Below are 25,317 nucleotides of genomic sequence, written 5' to 3' on the forward strand. Positions count from 1 at the left end.
AATATTGTGCGAGTACTCCTTAAGTGGCTGCACTTATCACTTCGTATTTTGCTCCAATAAATACAAAGTGCATGAGTTATGTTAATCCATTCAGTGCTCAGGATTTAAGTAGACAATTATGCATGAAGAAACAGCTGTCCACAAAAACTTACATCACATCTAAAACCTTGACGAAGCAGTCATGCTTGGCTTCCCAGTCACTAATGGAATGCAATATATCATTGTGATCTTCAGGGCTGAAACAATACGACATGAACAGTCAAAACATTGCTAATTTTTCTTATTTAGACGACAAATGCTAAGTTGCAAAAGAACTGATAACGAAACAATCACGTCTCCTCACAATTCACAAAGCTTTCTCACTATGGCTATTCACTTGCAAATCAAAATGCTCATATTTTTCAGTCACATCTAAGCAAACTAAAGTGATGTTCAGGGGGTGTCCTCTTGCTTACGAAATATAGCAACATTTCACTTTCGTCAAAGCAAAGAATGAGAACTTGCAAAGTAACACCCAAGACCCAAGTAACACCCAAAGGGATCGCAGAGATGATCTTGGCTAACTATAACAGCGGGGAGGACAGTGCTCCTCCCCACTACATCCCAACCACCTTCCTCCATCCAGCTGCTGATTGTGCTTACTCGTTTAACTACTTCCTAGACGCTTCGATCACGTGTAACAAGCCGCGGCTGTCGGCGTTAAAGAATGGCACTGCTATAACTGCAAAGAGGGGTCACAGATAGCGAGCATGTGAGCAACGCCGAGGCAGCGCTTTGGTGGGCCCAAAAGGGGCCTTTTAAATAATGCAAGCAGGTTGCCGCAGCAGCCTGTTAGCTTGAGAAATCCAGAAGAAATGTAACGTTGCACTCCATTGCACAAGAAAACCCTATGTTCGTCAGCCTTGCCGACATCCTTCTCCAAGGTATCCAGGTGCTCCACGTAGTGCAGCGGAAGGTTCCTCAAGAAAACGAAGCCCCGGAGGACTGAATCATCTGCCGGGCCTCCTGCGAGGACAACGCTGAGGCAGCCTGCCCTACCGCATCATCACTGCCATCGTCGCCGTCGCTATCCGATGCAACCACGTTCGCGACGATCGCCTTATCGGTTAGAAGCACTTAGTACTTAGTTTCCAAATCTATAGCCGTGCGCTTTCTTTTCACCGGCAACGTCATGCATTGCCAATTATCAGTGGGCGGGTCAGTCATCTTCCGTCTCGGCGGAGAGTCAAAAGAGGCTGAGAAACCACGTGGCCAGGAACGATTTCGATGCAAAAGACGAACACGGGGCCGTTTGCAGAACTGCGCTGAATAAGGAGCCAGCGAGCAAGATGCAAGCAGCGCAGCTGGCGCGGTCCATTCGTGTTTCGGAGGGTGGTGCAGCATAGAGATATGGGCGCAGCCCATTTGCGTTCGGAGGGGTGGAAGGGCAACGGGAGAGAGGCGCGCAGAGAAGGCTGGAAAATGAGCGTGCGGTGGCCGTTCGAGCAGCGGGCCATCGTGCAGCGGCTCGAATTTCTCGTTTTCTATTGTTCTTTTCAAGGATTTCGCATTTCACTACCTTTTCAGCTTGGACACCGAGCAGCCAGACTTCATCATTATAGTAACCGATAATGCGGCATTGGGGCATTGTAGTAAACGTGTTATTTCACCATGCAAAACATACAAAACTTGACGGAGCAGCAGCTTCTCATATGCAATATGTTGTTAAAACTGGTATCATTATAAGTGGGTTCGACTGTACTTGCTTAGGATGATGACGATACCAGCTGTTTGTGGTATATTGGAAGTGTAGCCACAGCACTGCATTCCGCTAAAATGCTGGCAAGCATGTAAATAAGGCCATTCACCAATGAGGTACAACAAATTTGAGCAGTAAACTTTGTATTTCCTCTGCAGGCTATACTAAATGTGGGCACAATGAAAACGCCAGTACACAGTGTAGTTTTAAGCTTTAAATTGTGTGTAAGTGATAAAGAAGCCTATCTCGATCAAGTCGGCACCATTTTTAGTTGCAAATATGCCATCAGAATTATGCTAACTGCCAAAAGAAGTGAACGGAAGTGTACTAAATAAATCCAAGCAGGGACAATAAGCATGGCAGACACATGCAACTGAAGCTAGCCACTGCTGCAAAGCCCTGCGTGCACAACAAGCAAGGTAGGTTTGACAACAAAAAACAACCTATAGAGAAGCAGCACACAAACAAGTGGGATAGTTATTGACAACACCTAAGCCAACAGGGTGCATACCTGGAACAGTGAGGTTATAACTGTGGCAAACACACAATTTCAGGAACATTAAATGCATGTGATGTGTGTTGACAAGCTGTGGCACAGACATGAGCTGGCAACAATGCAGCAGAAATGTGCATATTCTACAACAAGGAATTATAATCACTAATTATCATGTTGTGTGCTGCAAGTGGCATTAGTGAGCACAACGGCTGAGCTTTAACACTTTCAGCATTACCACAGCACTTGTAAGGCTACAGAAACAGATCCCAAGTGGTCGCGGCCGCACATGACCGACAATAACCAACTGTTTTGCGCCCTCTCGAAACCAAACACTGATTGGTGTCTCTCTAGGGATGCTGCATCTTTCCATGGCATCCATAAAAAAATCTTATGCAGCTGCCCTTTGGCTTCCACCAAAAATTATTTTTTTCCGCTGCTCTATGGTGGCTGCCACCACAGTAGTCTGGGAGTATTCACGCTTTGCCAGGTTTACTGCTGCGTGCTCACACTGGGGTGGGTCTAGGGTCTCACAGGAGTACCAGTCACTGCAGGGTCAAGCTTTGTGAGCCACAGTGCTGCGTCAGACGTCGCGCCTCGTACTCTAAAGCGCCGCTGCACGTGGGCTCAGTCCACTAAGTGACTACCGAGCACTTCGCACACACGAGAACACAGTATTGCCCTGAGTTGGTGGAAACCGTATTGTCTCCAGCAGCACCAAACACTGCAAAAATTCCCAGTCCCAAGGTTCGCGGGAACCAAATGGCAAAAATACAGATAGGGGTGTCGATAGCATGTCGCTGCAAGAGCTATGGCTCCCCACGACACGCCACTGGGAAATGGCCCGGCGGCTATGCTGCTTGCTCTAGCGGTAACCAATAGGCCCACTCGCAAGAGCTCGTGCAATCTCCTTTGCCTTGGCCTACGATAAGTGAAGCTCAGCGCAGTTTGACAACTGTAAGGCTTAGCATCAGGAAAGGATCAACAAAAGGTACGCACTCCCTGTACATGCAAAGATGCCATAGGTGAGTTCAAGTCTGTGACACAAAGGGGCCGGCGGACAAGAGGAAAGCGTGTGCGTACCCAGTGCTGTCCCAGAGGGATCTCTCCCATACTCATTTCACGGACAGCGGCCAGCCACTGTCAGCGACATGAACTGCGAACCATCACAAATGTGAACCATCACAAGCGGAGGGAAGAGGCGTAGGGAAGACAGAACAGGTGAATGCCCATGCAAAGGCGCCGGGGCATACCTCAATCCCCATAACATATATACTTGCTTGCTTCATAAGCGGCATTCTCGAGCGTGTCATAAAACATCATGCTCGAGTTACTGGCCTCAGGAAAAGTTATTCTACCTTGTTTCTTATCACTCCAAGCTTTAGCACGAAATGTTCACCTGCACAGCTCTCCTGTAGGTGTGCGACTGCTTTGCTTACATGCGGCAGCTCATAAATATGCGATTCTACTGCGGTTCTTTTTGAGAAATGAATGGTAACTGATTGAATCTCTTCTAGAAATCTTACAATTGATTACTACAAGTTTCTCACTCTCTTCATTTTTCTGATTGGTGCGCACCACTGAGTCTGCTTGCGGGCGCTCACGTGGGATGCCTCGCTTTCGGCGGCCGTATTTTCTAACGCTCCACTTCATTTTCCATTCTTCTGACCCTTCGTCATAGATATGGGCATGGCTCGGAGGCCACCACATCACCGCCTTTGCTGGGATTGCACCCTCGGCACGAAACAGGATAAAAGTGAAATGGAATGTTCAAATTACGGTCCCTAGTTGCATTTAACCTATTTAAACCATCAAAATAAGCTGTGTGAGCTTTAACACATTTATAGAAAATTAATTATGCTTGTTTATCCATGCATACAACAATAAATTGTGTATTAAACTGCACACATTAGAAAAATTGTTGCTTTATTGTCAATAAAATACTATTTGCTTATATTTTCGAGAATTAGGTCACCTGAAGAAGTGAAATCTGCAATAAGTAAATGTGAACATGGGGGATGCATTTCTTGAAAAAAATGTGACCCTCAAAGTTAACGTACGAGAACAAGTGCAGGGAATTTTTAGCAAGCTTTCAGGCCAGCTTACACCATTTTTTGTACAAAATAGGGTGAAAATGCCATTAGAATGCCGCTGGTTCCTTTCTTTTCTTTCTAGTAACAGCAATTATTGATGCTCTTCCTACTTCAACAAATCAGTTTATAGTTTTTTTTTTCATGTTTCCTTTAAGCAAAGTCCACTATAATTCAAGTGTTCCACCTTAATAAAATTGAAGGCCAGAAATATGGAAGATACATTAGTTATGTAGACCAAAGCATTCATCATGAGCCTTTAGAGCATGAGTGATTGAAAAAATTTTTAGCTTGATGCCAACATACTTGAAAGAAACCAACCAAATGAAGCCAGGATCAGCAGGGGTGTGCAAAATTTGAAATTTTCAAATAATGAATCGAATATTGTCTTATTTGGTTTGGTTTTTCATATCGAATAGTCCCTATTTGCAAATGCAAACGCTATATTTACACAAATCTAAGTCGAAGACAAATATGAGTCACCCCCTATATATTGAATTCGCAGAGAAATAAAAAAAAAATAATTTGAATATATTTCAACCCATATCTTTTTAGAAAAATGAGAAACTTTGAACATGACACACCTATTTATTGTAAGCTCGGCTACTAAATCTCGCAAGTCAATTTACAAGCTGTATCCTCGAACTGCCAGAGAAGTCATCCTAGTCAAATGCTCGGGGCCGTTGAATGTATTGGATATGCAGTTTTTTAATGGTAGTCTGCATAATTTCCAGACAGACTTCACTGCCTACGCCACAAAGGAACTCCATTAGCTCATTACTACTGCTAGCATTGTTTACTAATATAGGTCAAGATTCCTTGGTCATAAATATAGGCCAGTAGCTCATTTTGGGAACATATTAAAAAAAGAAAAGGTTGACCTCTATTCAAATAAATACGGTATATTTTAAATAGATTTCAAATATTGCACATCACCAATTGTGCATGTTCAAACAAAGTTTGATTAAAAGGGCTATAAATTACATCCCAGAAACCATTGTAGACATAAAACACAGAAAGTTTCGTAGAGAAGCATGCTACGTCGACCAGGAAGCCAGACTAAATGGTCGCTAAACTGCGTCCATTCATACTTACTGAAGATTTCTGTGCGCTTTTATTAAACAATGCTTTATGACATGCAACGTAATAACAGAAACTTGTTAACGTTGTGAATACTAGCATTTTTCTACTAAAATAAAAGCAAAAATGGTTGTTCATTATCGGAAAACTATTCTATACGTTCGGTTATGACACTATTTGATTCTATTTCAAAAACTACTAAATTGCACACCCCCAGAAGACAGTACTAAGAGATCAGGTTGTTGAATAGTTGACTATGTATGTCATTAATTTCAAAGAATTAAAAAATTCTGGGGTTTTACATGCCAAAACCAACATGCGATTATGAGGCATGCAATAGTGGGAAACTTAGGATAAATTTTGATCCACTGGGGTTCTTTAATGTGGACCCAATGCATGGTACACAGGTGTTCTTGCATTTGGCCCCATCAAAATATGGTTACCGCAGCCAGGATTTGATTAAGCAACCTCGGTGGGTAACTTCAATGAACTCCAATGAAGTAGTTTGCCTGTCTAAAGAAAGAGAGAGACAACCCTTTAATGAAAGGCAGAGATTTTAGCCAGTGTTTGCAGGTCCAGAACGTTACACTGAGGGTTAGAGTGTACAGAAAGACCGTGTTAATTTGACCCTTGTTAATTAGTAAAATTAAATAATTTGAACTCGTCCCCTGGTCCTGGCAGGCTTATGCATCATTATTTGCAATCAAACTCTCATTAATGTGGAGCTATTTGGCCGCAGATCAGTTAATTACTTAATTTGAACAACCCTCCGAGCTCGGCAAGCGCGGAACACTGCAAATGTGCAACACGAATGAGCAAAAACGGCGCTAGCGTCCAACCGAAACAAAGCGGCGGAGTCTGCATTGCCACAGTCATGAGTGGAAATTGTGCCTCAATGACAGCAATGCCAGAACACTTCGTCCCTATTTGTGGCTTTAAAGCCTTTTCTTACACTTATCACCTTTCTTGTTACCGTGTTTTTATCGCGCTAAGTTACTACTTCAATTATGGACGACCAACTAGCCCAACAATCAACTCTTCTATTATCACCATGCATAGCATCCCATCGGCCAGGTGCCTTCATAGATGTGTAGTTGCCATCAGTTATCGTGTAGATAGCAACCACGGTTTTGTTTGTAGTGGTTGCAGCAAACAGTAGTTTCGTTTTGACTATACACAAAGCAGTTGAGGATGAAGAGCACCAGTTATATCAGGATGGACGGATGATCTGTTGGTGAACAGCTCACTGGTGAAAAAAATAATCAGGGTGTGCGCGCAGTTGTGAAAAGCGTGTCACTGATGAAGACGCACGCTATGGCTGCACTGCAAAGGAAGTCGCGAGGCCGTTGCAAGCGCTACGCAATCGCAAGATGATGAGAATTTCAGTTTCCACACTGCTTTTATGCAAAATAGAAACAAGATTTGTCTATTCATTCAGTAAATAAAAGGGTGTTGACATAGCAAGCATTTGTTTATTGTTTTCTTGATACCCACAATAATTCGACATTCGGTTAATTTGGACATTTTTTTTTTGGTCTTGTGAAATCCTAATTAATGAGGTTTTACTGTGTTCATATCATGCCTCTTGGCTATATCATTGAATTCAAAGCAACAGTGACTCGTAGCTTGCATATGCAGGATCTACTGACAAACAACATGACACACAAACAAGCACCTCTACATGAAATAACACCACCCATTAAATTTAGCAACATGACAAAAAATGATCAATAAACAAAAATGACTCACTTTCGGCGAGCCTCAAACAAGGCAAATACACCAGCCAGCACCGTAGCCACCAAGTTTGGCAGAACACGAGGATGTGGACATGTGCTTCCTTCACCATGCACACTGCACAAGAGACAAAGTTCAGTGTGGTGCATTTGTGATGCAGCGAAGGTTATGCTAAAATTAAGCACTGCCCACTCAACAGAAAGGTGATAATATTGTAGTGTTAAACAGCAATATGTGAGCTGCTGTTATCATTACAGAACCATGATAAGAATGCCAAAACCACCTCATGACATTGCACCAGCTCACGACTAAAACATGCTGCCTAGAGAAGTACCAACAAAAGCACAGCTGCTGATAAAGTAACCATATTGATGGAGCTTACTGCACATAGGTGCCAGCATTAGATGAACTGTTGCACTTCAAGAGTATCCAAGAGCAAGAGTATCAGTGCCATTCTTACAGAATTGCAACAGCAATGATATGGACACACCAAACACATTTCCGATGTCGTGGTCACGGCGATGTTCCATATAAAGTTCAAGGGCGATAACATCGTCCCCACATACCATATGCTGTATGTGCGAGTGAAAGTGTGCGACGGTGAGCCAAATCACATACAAGGGAGGAAAGCAGGAAGGCAGCAGGGGAGGGAGAGGGAGTGGCTTGTACTGTGGTAGCAACTGCGTAGTTTGCACAGCAGTGCGCGCCGCATCATAAGAGTGATCTGCAGATACAATGACTTCGGAGTCTGTCGACACGTGGTGGGCCTGCTGCCGCTTGCGTTGCTGCTCCGTCATCACACAGCGCTCGGCAACTCGATCACAAGATGAACCCGGTACCTCCATAGCATGCACACAACCCATAAGCAACTGCCAGAGCAGATCAACCCAGCACGCTTCGCACGGCTATAGCATCCAATCCGATTTTGACATGTTTTTTGTGGAGAAAAAAAATAAAAACAAGAAGTACATAAGTCACACCGTGTGTTCTATAAGACACACTGACGAAACATTTAGGAAAAAAAAATTCGACTTATACACAGAAAAATATGGCAGCTGTCTCGTTATTGACTGGGAGCATGTCATAACTGTAAAATTGAAGTCAAACAGCACTCAACCTAAATTTTTACACGAAACTTGGTGCCTTGCACCAATTTTGAGAAAAATAGACTCAAACTATGGCATTACAGTAAACTCTCAGTTGTATGAACGTCAGCTTAACGAATGCTTCAGAATAACGCACTTCTAGAAAATCCCCAGCCGTCTTACTATGCATTCTATGCAAAAATCTTTCAGTTAAACGAACTTCTGAATAGCGAATACAGTTAAACCTCAATATAACGAACTTCAATATAACGAAGTATTATACTTTTCATAACCTCTTGTCCATAGAACACCATATATTTAGAACCTCAATAGAACAAAGTGTGTTTCTATGCGACTTCACTCTAACAAATTTTCACTGCTGCCGTAAAGGAATGCCAAGACAATAAAGGGAAACTTCCGCAGACGGACTCAGATGGTCAAATGTTTGAATTACAAGCGGCTGCTTGCAAACGCACCTCTCAAATCGCATGGCACGACAAGGGCTACCCCTGAAGTGGAGCCCTCGCATCGTGTTCCCTATAAAGTCCAAGTGCGATAAGATCCTATTGCACCTGCACACGGTGTGCTTTAGGTGCGAGTGGAAGTGTAGGAGGGTGAGACCAGAAAGATGGTGGCTTCACGAGTGCCACCTTCCCGCAGAGCAAAGGGAAAGAGGGGGAGGGGAGGGAGTGAGCTGGCGGTAATGCGATCAAGCGCAGCATGTGAGGAGGTGGGAGTTCACGGCTGAGTGCATACGCAGCTGCGCACCCTGCTTTATAAGTAATCTGCGGCCTGTGCAAAGAGGGGCCGTGCGGAGACCACATGGCCTAATGTAAGCAGTCTTCCCGTGCGTTTAGTATTGCAGATTGTGTAATCGCGACTTTCGGTGGCTTGTTGGAGCTAGAGGCAGTTGAAGCATTCGCACCCCACTGCCAGCACTCTTCATGATAGCGTCGTCCCAGTGCAGGCAGGGGAGGGAGTGCACGCGAAAGCCTGGCTGGCTTCGCTTAATCCCTACCGCCGATGTGAAGACATCATCGACATGGCATGAAACCTTATCATTCATCGCCAACTCCCAATTTTATCAAAATGAATTGTTTTCTCATTCAAGTTTGCTTTTTTTCAAATGCCTGATTATTTGGAAAATTCTGCTGCCACTTTTCTTGTTAGAAAGATCGATCGGCGACAGTACTTATTTGCATAAAAGGTTGAATTTCAATACAACGAAGTTTTGATATAACAAAACAAACTGATGATCTTACCGACTTCGTTATATCGAGGTTTAACTTTATTTCAGTCCGACGAACTTGATCACTGGACCCTGGCAATACTTGGAAGCAACACTTCATTTGAAGACTATGTGCAGTGCGACAGTGAGCTCGTTACCGGTGCTGAACTATCAGATCTGGAAATTGTTTCCAGTGTTCATCCCGAAGAAGCAGAGTGCAACAAGGAAAATGCAATGGCAGAGGCAGATTCAAATTCTTTACTCTAGCCGAGACTTCAGGATGCCTTGGAAAGTTGTGCGACTTCGTGTCTAAGCAACAAGCCGTGCCAGAGGAAGTGCACATAGACACAGAATCTCTGGGCAGCTTTGCTACTTCCTGCACTTTAAGAGCAACAGTCCAAATTAAAATGGCAGTTTTTTTTTTTTTTTTTTTTTCAACAAGAGATAGGCAGCAACGTAACTGTTATGCACTTCGTATATATTGATGTACATAACTCTATAAATTGCATTTCACACTTTTTACTGGATATCTGCTGTTGCCTTATGCTGTTCCATATTCTAGTGAATATTCAGTTTAGTGAACTTTCAGTTAAGTGAACTATTTCCTTGGGTCCCTTGAAGCTCACTAAGTGAAGAGTTCACTGTAAATGTGTTACTGCTCAAGTTAATATTTTTTAACTATTAATATATATATTATTATATATTATTTAACCGGAACAGTAATGCATTTTGGCAGAGATTTTGGACATTTAATTCTATGAACTGGTGCAAGCCACATGAGTTTCTTGCAAAAGAAATGCTTTGAGTGCTGGTTCACCAACTCTGCAATTAAAACATGCCTTCTAAAGTCAATATCTATAATAAAATATGAGTGATATTTTGTTAATTATAACTGCCAATTATCACACAAATTCTTATGTCAACAAATGCTATGAAGCTTGGTCAGTAAAAATCCCTTCGTCTCAAATCCCATATGTTCCACAATCTGTGACAGTCATTGCGTACACATGTGGCATTTCGTATGGGTTACGCTGCTACAGCCATAATAACAATGGCTCTGTTTTTCAGTAAATGGGGTTAGGCATAACTGCATTGGTGCATTATCGGCATTGATGAATGAATAGCATCAAAGCAGATAACTTGCTGTTTCAGAGGTAAGCTGAGGTAAACCTCTGCCTTAAGTTCCCCATCACTTCACAAATGTACACCTTCAAATTGATGCCAAGAGAGTGAGTGCTCACCTACAGATTTCGTTTTCAAACTTACACGTTTTACCAACCGAACAAATTAATCTAAACTAAAATTAGAATTTACGAAAACCAACAATACAGAATATGGCCCCAAGTTAATACCATGATCACAAAGCCAAATAGAAATCTTTAAGCTGCAGCACTGATCCAAGCACTGCGATGCACAACTTACGCATGCTGTCATAAGTGCAGCAATTTGTGCCCCGGCACAGTAAGTAAGGGGGAGAAAACACTAATCACCCTTGTGTTCAGATTTATTCTAAAATGCCAACCAGACACCAACATCCTACTACAATGCTACCACTCGAAAGGAGGGGTCATACTGTAAATACAATTACAATCCCACAGTTTTAATGTATCTAGTAAAACCTTAAAGGGCCCCTCACCAGGCCCCACAGGAAATTTTGGTTATACGCTGGAAGTTGTTACGTGCCCTATAGGGAGCATTCTGCCGCAAGAATTTTTCAAATTGGTTCATTAATAGCCGAGATAGAAATATTTCAGTGCCGCCAACCCATGATTTCTGGAGGCGAGGGCCACTGCCAAGAGAGACCCTCTCTACACTTGCTCCGTTTAGCCTCCTCAGGTGAAATTCCTTCCCTGCGTTCTCCCATTCCAGAGCTCGAGGATCACGTGATGCATACGTCACGGACCAAGCCTTAATTTTTTTTTCCCCTCGCTTTTTTGCTGCACCGCGCACTTCCGCTGACGGCATCACGCGCGAGCTGTTGCATTTGTCTCGTTTCATATAGCACATCATTTTGCACGCTGTGCATGAGAACACCTGACTAGAGGTATAATTTAATTAAATTATGGGGTTTTACGTGCCAAAACCACTTTCTGATTATGAGGCACGCCGTAGTGGAGGACTCTGGAAATTTCGACCACCTGGGGTTCTTTAACGTGCACCTAAATCTAAGTACGCAGGTGTTTTTCGCATTTCGCCGCAATCGAAATGCAGCCGCCGTGGCCAGGATTCCCGCGACCTCGTGCTTAGTACAACACCATAGCCACTGAGCAACCACGGCGAGTTAGAGATATAAGTCAGTGCTACGCGAATACTGAGGCAGACACAAGCAGTTCATAGAGCATGATCGCACGCTGGAACACGGTAGAAAATGACATACTTCGTTGTCTGCGTGTGCAACTGCATGACGTGGGAACACTACAGCTCTCTTGCTGCGGTACAAAGTAAAACAAAGAAACGCACACATTCAGTTTGTAGATTTTATAATTTCTCTAAACTTTAATTTGTATATTTAAGCAACAGATCAAACAAATAATTGCTGTGTCCTGGAACAAGTCTCAAAGTCCCGTGTCACTATGAGCGACGTCACAGCACTTCCATGTACATAGGTTCACTTGAGTGACATACGTCGAATGTTCGGCTGGGAGCGCGGGGCCCACAAGGAGAAGGGCAAACAGCATTCGGTTTGAAATTTCAGCTCTTTTCCGCAATGCGTAGTGATGTAATACTTAGCAGACATGATTGTTAGCGTGCACTGTATGCACGGCGGCTGTCAGCTCAAAATGGCCAGACCTGGTGAGGGGCCCTTTGCAGGTAAGCAGGTTCTATCCCATGGTGAGAAAGAATTATTAACCCACAAATCTAGGATACCTAAAGCAACTCTTGGAAGGTGCGAATATTGTAGCATGGTTCTTCAGTTTCAAATTTACTTTGGCAGTTTTTATTTGTGGCTGGTTTCATGCGTCAACTAATTCTGGCACAGTGTGTACTAGACTTGAACAATTGATCCCCATGCTGCACTCCTGCTCAGCTGTGTTTTTTCATTCATAAACAGAATTTAGCACTCCAAAGTTGTACTGTTGGCTGTAAAAAAAACACTAGCATAGAGCTCCGAGTTAATTTTGACCACCTGAATTTCTTCGGCATTAACATAAATCTCGGCAAACAAGCGTTTTTGCATTGGCATCCGCATTGGAATGCAGCCGCAGCAGCAGCTGGGAATCTAACCAGCAACCTTGTGCTCAGCAGCAGCATTTGTCATTTTCAGCCAGATAGTACACAAGAAAGCACAAAACCAAACAAACACAACGAACCTCCGAACAAATTCCTGCACAGCCTCCAATCCAGAGTTCTGACAGTTCAATGACTGAATGTACTCCTGGACAAGCATACGTGTCATTGGGTACTTGCCAAAATCCTGCAGACAAAAAGCAATAAATGATTATAATACCATAAATGAATGCCCAACAGAAAACAAAATAACCAGAATATGCAAATTACCATGTTGCGTTTCAGTATTCGCTGAACCACAGGAGTGTACATCTCAAAAACCAACTTAGATCGAGGACATTCTCTACAGTGCTGCAAAGACAAAGCGATGCAGAAAAAGACAAATCAGATGATATATGACAGCAGAAACTTAAGACAAACTACGCCTCCCATTAAAAGAAAACAGTACATAATGTTGCAAAGAACCTCTTAGAAACATACATTGTTCGACAGGTTGTTACGTGTATGGGAAGTGAGCAAAGCCGAGCGCATATTAAGATAAAAACAAGCTGTACTGTCCAGTCTGTCTTCATCCCATTTGGTACTCAACTTTACGTACTTCAAAGAGCACTAACACACTGTGGCAGCAACTCAATGTGCACAGACCAAGGCCATCTATGTTTTGGCAGCACAAGTACCGTACCTCAGAAGGCGCTTCTTTCCCTGATATTACAGCGAACCTCAACACAGAAACTATGCATATGGTAAAAGTCCATTTACAGAAAAATAAAAAGGGAGAGAGAGAGAGAGCTAGCCCATGACTAAGAGATTATAAAATGCTAGGTTCTCAATGACAAATTGCCCCAATAATGTAAACAGCCATAGCTAATAAACTGTAGATAGTAAACAACAGCGACCTCATTGATAGCACTCTTGATCTTCAAATGCACACTCCAAAAGCTCTGTCTTCTAGGTTTAAATCCAAGTGCTTGCTGTACCATAAACATAAATCCACTGTAGCAGTTTTTAGAATGATCAACATAGTCAACATGATTTCAACATAGCAGCAGTTTTCAGAATGATCTTCCAGTGGCTGCCACATGCCGGCTACTGTTTCCACTTTGCCTACTTCCCATTCCCAGCAATAACTCGTATAGATCCATGTACTGGATTGACTCACCAATGTTACCTTCTGGGCGAGTTGTTACAAACTTGTGAATAAAGAGGAAATCAGCAAAACAGATGTGCACACAAGAGAAGAAATGTGAAGGACAAGTGCTGGCCCCAGTGCTTGTCCTGTTCTCTTCTTCCCTAATCTATGCATCTGTTTCGCTGGTTTCCTGTTCGTTTATTCAAACAGTTTAGGTTACAGAGGCATCAGCAAGTGGTTACCCAAATGATTGAATGAGATGAAACATGGCACAGAACAAAATTTTACTTCGGCATATTTTTAACAGCTGGTTCATAGCTTTATGCACAGCCTATCACTGTTTATGAAAGGATATAGCACCGCAGTTATCAAATAAGGAAACAATATCTGCTATTGCTATAGTCACCAAAGAAAGTTTCGTCTTGCCTAACTCTTCACCTACCATGGGCCAGCTGGGCTCGTCCACATTGTGTATACTGCTTTACCCGAGGAAGCAAGACTTTTTAAGGCAAGCTATAGTCATGCTCATGCATTTATGTGGACATAACTTGTCCAAAAATACCTTATTGTGAAATACTGATGGGCTGGGAACTGATAACTTAAAGTTACATTGTCATTCCCAGGCTGCAGTCAGTGCGCCATGATGGTGGGTCGCAGTAGAAAAACGGGTGCCAAAAGGAAGGTCTTTTTCAATTTTTCTCATTTGAAAGAAGAGCAACCTTACAATACAGAAGCAACAGGAGGGCATTTTTCCTCTACATATTCACTTTCTCACGATGGATGCCTTGTCAGTGTGTAAACAGTGAGCAAAAATTGACATGAAGACAGCACCCCCTCAGCTTGTGCCTTCATTGCTGTACATTTGGTTACTGAGGCATCTGTTTTCAGTGCCAGTTCATGAAAAGCTCAAGACTGGTAGATATTTTTACAACTGCTTCTAATAAGGCAAGCAAAGGTTTGAGATGGTATTTTTATTTTGGAAGACAATGAGCCTGTTGTGCAACTTTCCAATAAAATCAGTATTTGAAAGCTCTTCCCAGCATCAATCACCTGCCTTACTAACAGATCTTGCGCCATCTGATCAATTTTGGTTCTTAAGTATCAGACCAAAAATTATTTACATCTTTGTTCTCCAAGTTATGATGCTGAAAAATTGTGTAGATAGATGTAATTTTATGTGCTTATTTCGAATGTATATAATAGTTACTCTCTTGGTTTAATTTTATGCAAATTTTCTTTACCTTATTTTTCAAAAATTTTTTCCGACAATTCAGCTTATCATGTTTCATTAAAACAGAATTATAAGACTGCAGAAGACTTTAAAAAAGAAATGTAGACACACACACACGCACACTCTTCTGTGTGTCAACTTTCAAATCTGGAACGACTGGTGCTAGAGTAGACAGAGCAATAAAGTTGGTCTTATTAGATTTCTTGCATTGCGCAGAAGCCACTGATACCCTGTTTAGCGAAATCCAAGGAACTGATCTAACTTTTCTGGACATTTACATAAAATTACAACCAAATAAGATAAACCAAATGACATAAATGGACATCATACATGAAATAAGCACATAAACTTACATATAATCGAAAAGTATTCAGCACTGTAACTTGAAAAATAAAGATTTTTGGTCTAAGACCCAACTAACTTAAGTTCTTAACATAATTTAGAAGGAATTGTTACAAAATACCAATATTTCTGCACCTAGAACAAGTTTTTTTTTCCAGGAGGCCCGAGTACATTTTGCAACTGATATAAGCACAATAAAATTTCCTATTGGGTACACTGAATAATGTGAAGGTGGTTTTACATCATTTCCTTCTTGGCTAGACTGTGGACATTCTAGGACCTCTCGTATGGGGTCAATGTTTCAAATAGGCTTCACACCCTTTGTCCAGCCAGTACTGGGGCTCCTACTGGTTAAATTGCCCTCAATATCATCTTCGATTGTTCTGCATACAGTAAATTTCCCAATATAGCTAAACAAATAGCTCACTCCTGGCTAGTTCACTACGAGATGTACTAACTTATCTATGTTTACAGCGTAGGGCCAAGCATTTATCCGTTTAATAAGTTCTACTCTCACCTAGCAAAAAAAAAAAGGCTTTTGGGATAAAATGAAATGTATGAATAATAAGGAAAGTATAGCACTTCACCGCAGCTTACTGACACCAATGTTCTTATTTTACTGTTGAGTTTCCTCACAAAAAAACACTTGAGGCACAAGGAATCTATGTCCAGTGTTTTGAACTGGCTGGGACGAAAACATGTAAAAAAACAAACTACACAGAAAGATAAGCTCTTGCGGAGACACTCACCTTACAAAAATATTCACATATCTCAGGTGTAGGTGTAGTTCTCTCCAGCAGAGGAAGAACTGCATTGATGACAGCCTCAACATCTTTTCCAGAAAGCCATTCTTTGCTCTGCAATTTAAAAGAATGAGTCAAAAGGAGCGAAAAAAGTGCAGTGGGCATTACTTATTCTGGACAGAACACTTACCTGGACAAGGAACTTGGATATAATTTCTAGAGGACGTTGGTAGATGTTCTTGTCTTGCAGAGGGGTTGTTAATGCAAGTTCAACCAAGTTCTAGAGCAAAAGTAGAGAAATTAGATTCATTAAGCGCAAATAAAATTTCTATAAGAGGTCGCAATATCATTCACGCTGGTCAGCCCACCTTACAGGAGCTCCGAATTACATTTAGCTTTAATAAAGGGAAAATGAGACATCCACCCAAATGTAGCAAATTGCTACAAAGGAAGCCCATACGGGTTCCTCGAAAAAAAAATGCCTTGCAGTTGAAGAAAAATTCGTCCTGGTCCGGGATTCGAACCCAGGACCTCCGCCTTTAAAGGGCAGCTGCTCTACAATCTTATCCGGAAAGGCGGTAACACCGGGTTCGAGACCCAGGCCAGGACGAATTTTTCTTCAACTGCGAGGCATTTTCTTTCTAGAAACACGTATGGGTTCCTTTGTAGCAATTTGCTACGTTTGGATGGAAGCATCATTTTCCCTTAATTACTTCTCTCCACGTTGCAGGTTTCCGCAGAACTATTACAACATTTAGCTTTACACTTGAAAAAAAAAAAAACTGCAACGATTTTTTTTTTTCAGATAAAATATGCTCACAACAAGAAATGCACTCATTCAATCTCCTGTAAACCATACAATGGCAATAATCGGTATGTCCACATCATGGACACCCAAAAAATCTATGAAAATTGATTTCTTTCCTGCATCCCACTGCAACAGTGCTTTTCATTAAGTACTGCAGGTTATTTGCATAAATAAATATGTCGTACCCAGTGTTGCCAAACATTTTTGAAGCTTTGAAATATTTTGAAACAAAAAGGTCGCTATCTTTCTGTTATACATGGTTACAAAGTTGCTAAAATTATTGCTAAGACTATAGAGAACATTTTTAATGACATAAGCATTTTGGAACACTGCAATGTAAGCTAACATAATGGAAATCGTCTACCGAGCCATTTCACATTTGTATAGGGTTTGTGCAGGTGAAGAATAAACTGTGAATTTACCAGTAGTATGTAGATGGCTTTTACTTTACGAATATATTTAAAGGAGAATAGATGATGAAAGTGTAATTCTGCGTTTACTTTCAGCTCGTATGGTTAAAAAAAAGCGTACGATTTAAAAGAACACAAGTAACCAGATTTTTCTAGACCTATAAGGCACTTAGTCTGCATTATCGCTGATCTACATGAAAGCTCCATGAAGTATTCATTCGTTCAAAAGCTGTGAGAAACAGAAGCACTACTTTCATATTCGTGTGAACAAGCCCAGCTACTCTGATATCTATGCCTATTTACGTTCATCAATTGAACGCATTTAGTGAAACTGCAGTATCCGCAGCGCATATACTCACTAAACCCGGTTTTGTAAAGAATAAAAGACAATAATTTTGTGAGCTCAATGTGAAGTCTTTGGTTACCACTGCACAGTGAGGCACCAGAACAATGAGAAGACTACCAATATAAAGGCAACTTTTACTTCATCATGGTCACAGAGCCAGCATATAATAACGCAAATTTCACCTGCTTATAGGCAATGGATACAACAAGGTAAACCATTTTCGGAGAAGGAAAGAAGGAATCAAAGCCTTACTGGTGTCATCTGTAACAATTAAAGAATGGCTAACAATGCAGTAAGCATTGGAGCTTTTGAATAAATAAGTGGGTTTCAGAAGATCATTTTTGAAGCAACTATCCTAATGTTTAAGCTGCTATTGTTTATCATGTCACTCAAAAAAGAAATATTTTTGCTAAACACACAACAGCCACTAAATCTAGTGAAAAAAAATCACTAAAATGGCAACACTGGTTTTCACAAAACACAAAATATATCTTTCAGTATTATGTGAAATTAAGCATTTCACATGGCGCAGTACATCCAAATTAGCAGAGACAATGAAGCATAAAGCATTCAAGCATGCTATAAGAAATTCTTATATGTCCCAATGTTCATTTCTATGTAGCACTATCCTACCATACTGTCACCAAGGCAACAAACTACAACAATGTTATATTTTTCATACCAGTTAGGGTATGTGACCACCTGTCAGAAATGCTTCTGACTTTGATCTTACAATTAAACCACACATGTCTTCTAAAGGGTAGTTTAAAAGCCCTTCAAGTCAGCTAAACAATTAAAAGATTAAAAATCTTATACCTTCATTGCTAAAAAATTACCAAAATACACCTGTCACGGCAACAATCGCAACACACTACTGGAGCACAGGAATGGTGAAGGATTTGGCACTAATGTAGTCAAACAAGCAAGCTGTGCAATGAATTAACCCATTTACCATTAGACTAGTGCAAAGCAAGTTATAACCAATGAACTAGAAAAAGATCATAATCCCACATATTTGACATTTAAAGGGACATTAAAGGCAAATGCTAAGTCGAAGTGGACTGTTTAAATACCCTTCCAGAAACCTCGCAATGCTTGTTTCATGCCAAAAAAAGACTAAGCTTGCGAGAAAACTGTATCGGAAAAATCAGAATACCTTTATCGCAATTCAAATCTCCCGCCACCCAACCGGCGGAGTGGTGACACATACGCCATCACCGCCTTTTGCTGCCATCGGTGAGTAAAATGGTGCCCGATAAACAGCGGCACCGAGCTAATACAGAGCGGCGGATTCGCCGCTGAAGCTGCTTTTTGGTCAAGTGGCATAGACCGTTCGGGCATCCCGCGACATAACATGAAAGTTGAATTCTCTGCTACTTGCAGTTTGTGCGAGTTTCGCGAGCCGGTAAAACCAGCACAGCACTACGCGATCAGGAAAGTATTGGAACATGAAAGCGTGGGTGGTGCAGAGTCGAGTGAAAACGAAACCTTTCGACCGCCCGCATCGTTGTCAACGGTAATTTCAATGAGTTCTTTTTTTCTAAACATGAAATGAAACTGGACAAGTAGCATTGTATTTCATCTTATAATACAAGACTGTTTTTTGCAACGAGTAGTTGAGTACTAGCGACAGAATTTAACTGAGGAGTGCTTTTGTCATCGGGCAAGTCCTTGAATGTCCCGGGGGAGCCTCCAATCATGTCCTGCATTTACTTCGATTTCTCGATTATTAAGGCCCTGTTCGCGATAATATTAATGCCTTAGAGATTCTTGAGCACTAATCTATCACTCTAGCTTGACTTAGTATTTCTTTTTAGTGTCCCTTTAAACAAAGGAATGTAATGAAATTAACTATTTTTTTATTGTTGAAATTCCTTGCATAGCCTAATGTGTAAGGAAAGAGCAAACAAAGTTTAAATGAAATATGTTTCTTCATATTCACGTTACTAGTGTTTGTGTAGTACAGAATCACAGAAAACTAGGCTTCGAGAAAAACAACATGAAGTTTTTCAGACACCATACAGACATATTTGCCGGCTCTTCAGAAATTGTCGGTAAATTATGAGCGAAACAAGGCAAAAATGAGGAAAGTTAAACTTGAATAGGCTGGTAGATAATAGTGGAAATTCTGGTAGAAAAAAAAAATTGTAGGACTTTGTTCAGCAGAGTTTGGCGAAAAATAATGATTAGTGGGAAAAAAATGACAATGAAATATCAATTCCAATTCTTGCAGGCAAATTCCCAGGCATGCAACATATGATTAGGGTGCCACCAGTGTTAAGAAGACCTGGAATGAGCGAAAGAACTGTGCCAGGGCCATTCTAAAGAAAGCCTTAAAGCTCAGATGCCACGTATATGCTCACTGGTACACACAAACTGGTTTCTACACGCTTATGCACCTGCCAGAGGCGATATGAAGGAGCAAAGGCACACAGGGGCGCAAGCAGCAGACATATGTATCAATCAGATGCAGACACACACACTAGCATGCACCTAAAGCAACGTAACTGACAGAGACATATTTAAGAGCTTTACAACCTCCCAAAGCTGAACAGGGTCTGTCAGAGGTTGCGGCAACCACATGAGCACGTGCACACTTTGGCAGAGGTGAAAGCAAAACAAAAGATTCTTACTTATTTTCGTGTCTACGCTGCCTCAGATATTTATAAGAGTTTCATATTTGGCACTTAAGAATTATTGGATGATTTATCTGGCTTAATTTCCCTTTGGTATACCTTTTGATCAGAATATTTTAAGGGTAATATTACAATAGCTCGCCTATAGGTCTGAAGTTGTATGAACAGCAATGACTTGGATTATCTTACCTTCAGTTCTTTAGTCACAACTTCTATCCTTCGTGATGTCATAAGAATCTTTTCATGCTTCAGTAGGCTTTTCTGTTAAAAGGATAAAACATGGTGACTTGACTGCACAAGAAGCGACACTGGTTACCAATGTGATATACCACACCCTGCACACCTTCTAAACATATTCGTTTTCCGATGTTGTAACCAACATCAATGGTGCCTAAACTACTTTTATCTCCCTTTATTTCTAAAGGGGAAAAAATATGTAAAGCAACTCTTTATATGTCGAGCTGTTCAGAAGGCATATATTTCTACTCTGATGAAATAAGCGCAGCTGTTTATGAAAGATGGCATACCATGAATCATCCTAAACTTTCTTATAAGCAATTTTCAGAGCTTTTCACAAATGAGTAATAGCCATACCCCATATTATTCCTCTGAACATTCAACTTAAAATTGCAACAAATTCACACAGGAATCATTCAGATACGTTAGGTAAATCTCTCGAAAAGACTATATTTAAGAGCCATGACAACAAAATTTTATTTATTTGTACATACTGCAGCCCAACTGGGCTATCGCAGGAGTGGGTTTGTACATTGCATAAAACAAAACCTTTTTCTGCACAAATCAACTTCCATAGGAATAATGATAGCTTTAAAATAAAAGATACAATGAGTAGTACTAAACACAGCATGAATCCAATTAACTTAGACAAAAATTACTCTAAAGGCAGTGACCTAGTTTGATTTGGTAGCAAGTTCCATTTTTCAATTGTACGAGGAAAGATGCTATAATTAAATAGGTTAGTAGACGGTTGAAATGGTGGAAGGTTGTTTGTGGCTATTTCCAGTAGGTTTCAATTTATCAGGAGACAGATAGTTGCGCTTTAATGAGTAGCATCGGGTGTTAACGAGATTATGCAACAATTTAAAACATTCATGATCACGCCGCTCGGGCAGAGTTTGTAAATCTAGTGCAACAAGGTGAGATGAGGGTGAGAATTCCAGTCATAACAGCGATATATGAAACTGATTGTTTTCTTTTGAACTGATTTGAGGGTGTTAATGTCAGATACTTTATAAGGGTTCCAGATGGGGCAACCATATTCGAGAATGGGTCGGATGAGCAAAATCTGATGAGTGATGGTTTTTGATAAAATGCAAGCATCTGCCATCAAATGCCATCAATTCCAGAACTTAATTATGCACACAATTTGTTACCCAGGTTTATCGCTCCAAATTGAAGCAGTAAATGAAGAGAGGAATTACAGCACCAAGGTACATACTTTCCAGAGGATAGAGTGTAGCCACTGATCACGCAAGTATCCATTGGCCGCCTGGAGCAGAAGGGAGCCCTCAGGAATGACCACACGGAGGCAGAACTTGTGACTAGGGTCCCATCGACATAGGGAATACACATCTTCCATAGAGCTGTAGCTAACTGGCTGTTCCATGAAGCCACTAGGCTGCAATAAATATAAATAGCACAATCCGAAAGAGATAACAGACCAGACTTACTTTATACCACTGCAATAGCACTGCTGCTGTTAACAGCAGTTCGACTGAAGCAACAGCTTGTAAAAACTGTACTACCAACGTGAAGAATCTACTTTTGGTATTGATATTAGTTTCACAAAGCTCTTTCATGGCCGGGATTCTATCCCGCGACTTCGTGCTCAGCAAACTCAAAGTATAAGTCATTCTCCAATGCAAGATAGCATTCAGCTTTCACTTTTGAGAATAAATACTCAAGTGGGTCCATGGACAAGAGTTTTGGGGGGCCTCATTTGCCGCCGCCAACTTAAAGGGTAATGCAAAAAACATAGCGCAGTAAGGACAAAGGACAAGTCGAAACAGGAGAAGCGCTGACTTTCAACTAAAGTTTCATTGCGGATCCTGAGCATATATATACACCCATCTGAACCTGCAAAACGAAAGAACAGAGAGGAAGAAGGTAAACTGCCACGTGTCATCCATACCAAAAATTGAAACTCTTTCTTTGATAAAGCCACTGATGACTATCTGACGCACTCATCTCCTGCCTGTGCTATCTTGGTGGCTTCCACAATTTCCCTGGTCAAGCTGTTGCAGTGGTGATACACAAGAACAGTCTGATTGAAAAAAGGATGGCAAGGTGGCTCTGTATCACATTTTTTACAATGGGCAGCCAGTTGGCCATCTGTAGCAATGTTTCCGACTTCATTGGTGTGCTCTTGCAGATGTACTATCGCGCTCAGTATGAGCTACACCGCGCGAGCACGTGGCCGTGCGCTCGGTATGGTTGTACAGTGGCCCCGATAGTGGCGTGTTTTCGAGCTATCTGGAGAGGGTGCAGCTGTTCCAGCAAGCTCTCATCACCTCCACTTGCTTGCTTTCCCCTTCACCCTCATTTAGGCTGGTTTTGATATCTGTTTCGAAAATGATAACTGCAGCCGTAGGTCGACGCCCAAACTTCGTAATCGGGCCCGCGTCGGTCCGCACAGTGGGTGTTATCTGGTGTGTCAGATTAATAAAAAGGAATACGTTCGTCAGCTCGCAAAATGTCCCGGGTGTCCAACAGTGATCGACTTCTTAATTCATCTCAGGTTTTAGCATTTATAGCATGCAAGCTGTCTTAGTGCGAACCAAATTTTTTTTTATTCGGGCTGAATATATCTTTGACTTATCATACGACTCTTTCATGTCAGTGCACGTTAAAGAACCCCAGGTGGTCGAAATTTCCAGAGCTCTCGACTACAGCATTTCTCAGCCTGAGTCGCTTTGGGACGTTAAACCCCATAAACCAAACCAAACCACACGACTGTTCGGAATGGCAATTAAGTACCCTAGACAAAAAGAACCTGCACATGACCTTGCGTTTATGTATCTAGGAAAAGTATCCTCTGGATGAGCTGATTGGAAATTAGTGTATTCTGGTAATACCGGTAATGATCGGCGAAATCGGGGTTTGGGGCCTTAGTGATAGTGCACTCTAAAATTTCGGAACCATTTAATGCATCTTAAGAAGGGGTGGTGTGTTCTGGAGCCATCACGCACAGTGGGAAGTTTATAAAGATGACGCATGGCCCCAGGAGTTGCGGCAAATGAACAAAGTAGGATGCTCCGGCCAAATGTGAAATGTTGCTATAGTACGGAGAACGGCGGTGGCAGCAATGGCAACGCGTTGCCGCATTAGCACCAGGGCTATGCTAACACTCTGTCAAAAACAATGCATGGCCCACGTCGTGGCTGCTTCCACTTTTACGCTGGACGCTGAGGCGCATTATCAGTGCTAAAATCATGTTTAAACGCACAGCCCTTCTTGGACGAAAAAAGCGCTGTCTTTGATAACCTTCGCACGCCACGTCTGGTCGGTGGCAAAAGTGCTGCATGATCTTACAGTTTCTGCTTCAGCGAAATCAAAGTGAACAAGAAACAGATAAGGTGTCCTTCAGATAAACGGGGACGAGGGGTTCCAGCGCGCTTGCTGGAACAGCTACACCCTCTCCAGATAGCTTGAAAACACGGCACAATCGGCGCCACTGTACAACCTTGCAGAGCGCTCGGCCACGCGCTCGTGTGGTGTAGCTCATACTGAGCGCGATAGTACATTCAAGCACCTCCCGGTCTGACCAATGTAGTTTCTTCCATAAAAGAGTCAAATTGTGTAAACAATGTTGTGGTTGTTGTGGTTTTTTCAGAGGACATAGGCATCTTTCTGCTTGATAGTGCAGTCTGGTTTGTGAATTCTCGAAGGGCAGCTCAACTTGAAAAAGCTCAAAAGCTTATTTGGCGCCATCAAAGTGTTCACAGCACCAAATAAGCTTTTGAGTGAGTGAGTGAGTTAAACAACTTTATTTGGTCCACAATAGACGCGAGCAAACTCGACGTCACCTGGCTAGGCCCACTCGGGGTCTATCAGGTGAAACCTGACGGCCCTCTCGCGAGCCCTCTGGACTGCCAGGATTTGAATAAGCTTTTGAGTGAAAAAAAAAGAAAGAAAGATGCAGTGTTTACACAATTTGGTTCTCCTGTGGAAGACACTACATTGGTCAGACCGGCAGGTGCTTTAATGTGCATCTAAAAGAGCACAACAATGAAGTCGGAAACATTGATACAGACCGCCAACTGGCTGGCCATTGTAAAAAAATGTGACATGCAGCCACTCTGCCATCCTCTATTCAATCAGACTGTTACCGTGTATCACCACTGCAAAAGCTTGACCAGGGAAATTGTGGAGGCAGCCAAGATAGCACGGGCAGGAAATGAGTGCGTCAGATGGTCGTCAGTGGCTTTATCAAAGAAGGAGTTTGAATTCTTGGCATGGATGGCACGTGGCAGTTTACCTTCTTCCTCTCTGTTCTTTCCTTTTGCAGATTCAGATGGGTGTATATATATGCTCAGGATCCGCAATGAAAACTTAGTTGAAAGTCAGCGTTTGTCCTGGTCTGAACTCCTCCTTTGTCCTTACTGCGCTACATTTTCTGAATTACGATGAATAACCAACATGCCCACACCTATTCCCTTTTTAATTTACAGGGATGTGAGAAAGGTCCAAGATAGCGCGACTTCTACTGCTGCTGTTTTAAACTCAGGCTGGCCATATTAGTAGCTTAGCCCAGATCTCAAAGTAGAATACAAAAAAAATTCACTATCAGCTTTCTTGTGTGGCATTATTCCCCGCACGCAACACACCTGAAACACTGCACAGCTACATGTACAGTCAACCAAAGATGTTTACAGACCACGAGATCTCAGAAAAAGTTCAATTTCCGATCAGCCTCAAAACAAAGGCTAGTATTTGCATGTACAGCTTCAACCAGTATATGTGAACAACATTGTGA

General features: G+C 41.8%; 1 protein-coding gene across 1 annotated transcript in view; it reads right to left on the reverse strand.

Annotated features, from left to right (window-relative positions):
* The window catches only part of LOC142561913 (C-Maf-inducing protein-like), a 66,226-nt gene that overhangs the window by 38,037 nt on the left and 2,872 nt on the right, over positions 1-25,317 (reverse strand). The window contains exons 2-9 of the mRNA XM_075673485.1: positions 21,781-21,960; positions 20,511-20,582; positions 16,312-16,401; positions 16,128-16,235; positions 12,947-13,027; positions 12,760-12,863; positions 7,151-7,252; positions 153-236 (exon numbers count right to left, since the gene is read on the reverse strand). Coding sequence (XP_075529600.1) covers positions 153-236; positions 7,151-7,252; positions 12,760-12,863; positions 12,947-13,027; positions 16,128-16,235; positions 16,312-16,401; positions 20,511-20,582; positions 21,781-21,960 — 821 coding nt within the window. The remainder of the gene's footprint in view (positions 1-152; positions 237-7,150; positions 7,253-12,759; positions 12,864-12,946; positions 13,028-16,127; positions 16,236-16,311; positions 16,402-20,510; positions 20,583-21,780; positions 21,961-25,317) is intronic.

Source organism: Dermacentor variabilis, chromosome 1, assembly GCF_050947875.1.
Source record: "Dermacentor variabilis isolate Ectoservices chromosome 1, ASM5094787v1, whole genome shotgun sequence".
In the NCBI taxonomy this organism is placed as follows: domain Eukaryota; kingdom Metazoa; phylum Arthropoda; class Arachnida; order Ixodida; family Ixodidae; genus Dermacentor; species Dermacentor variabilis.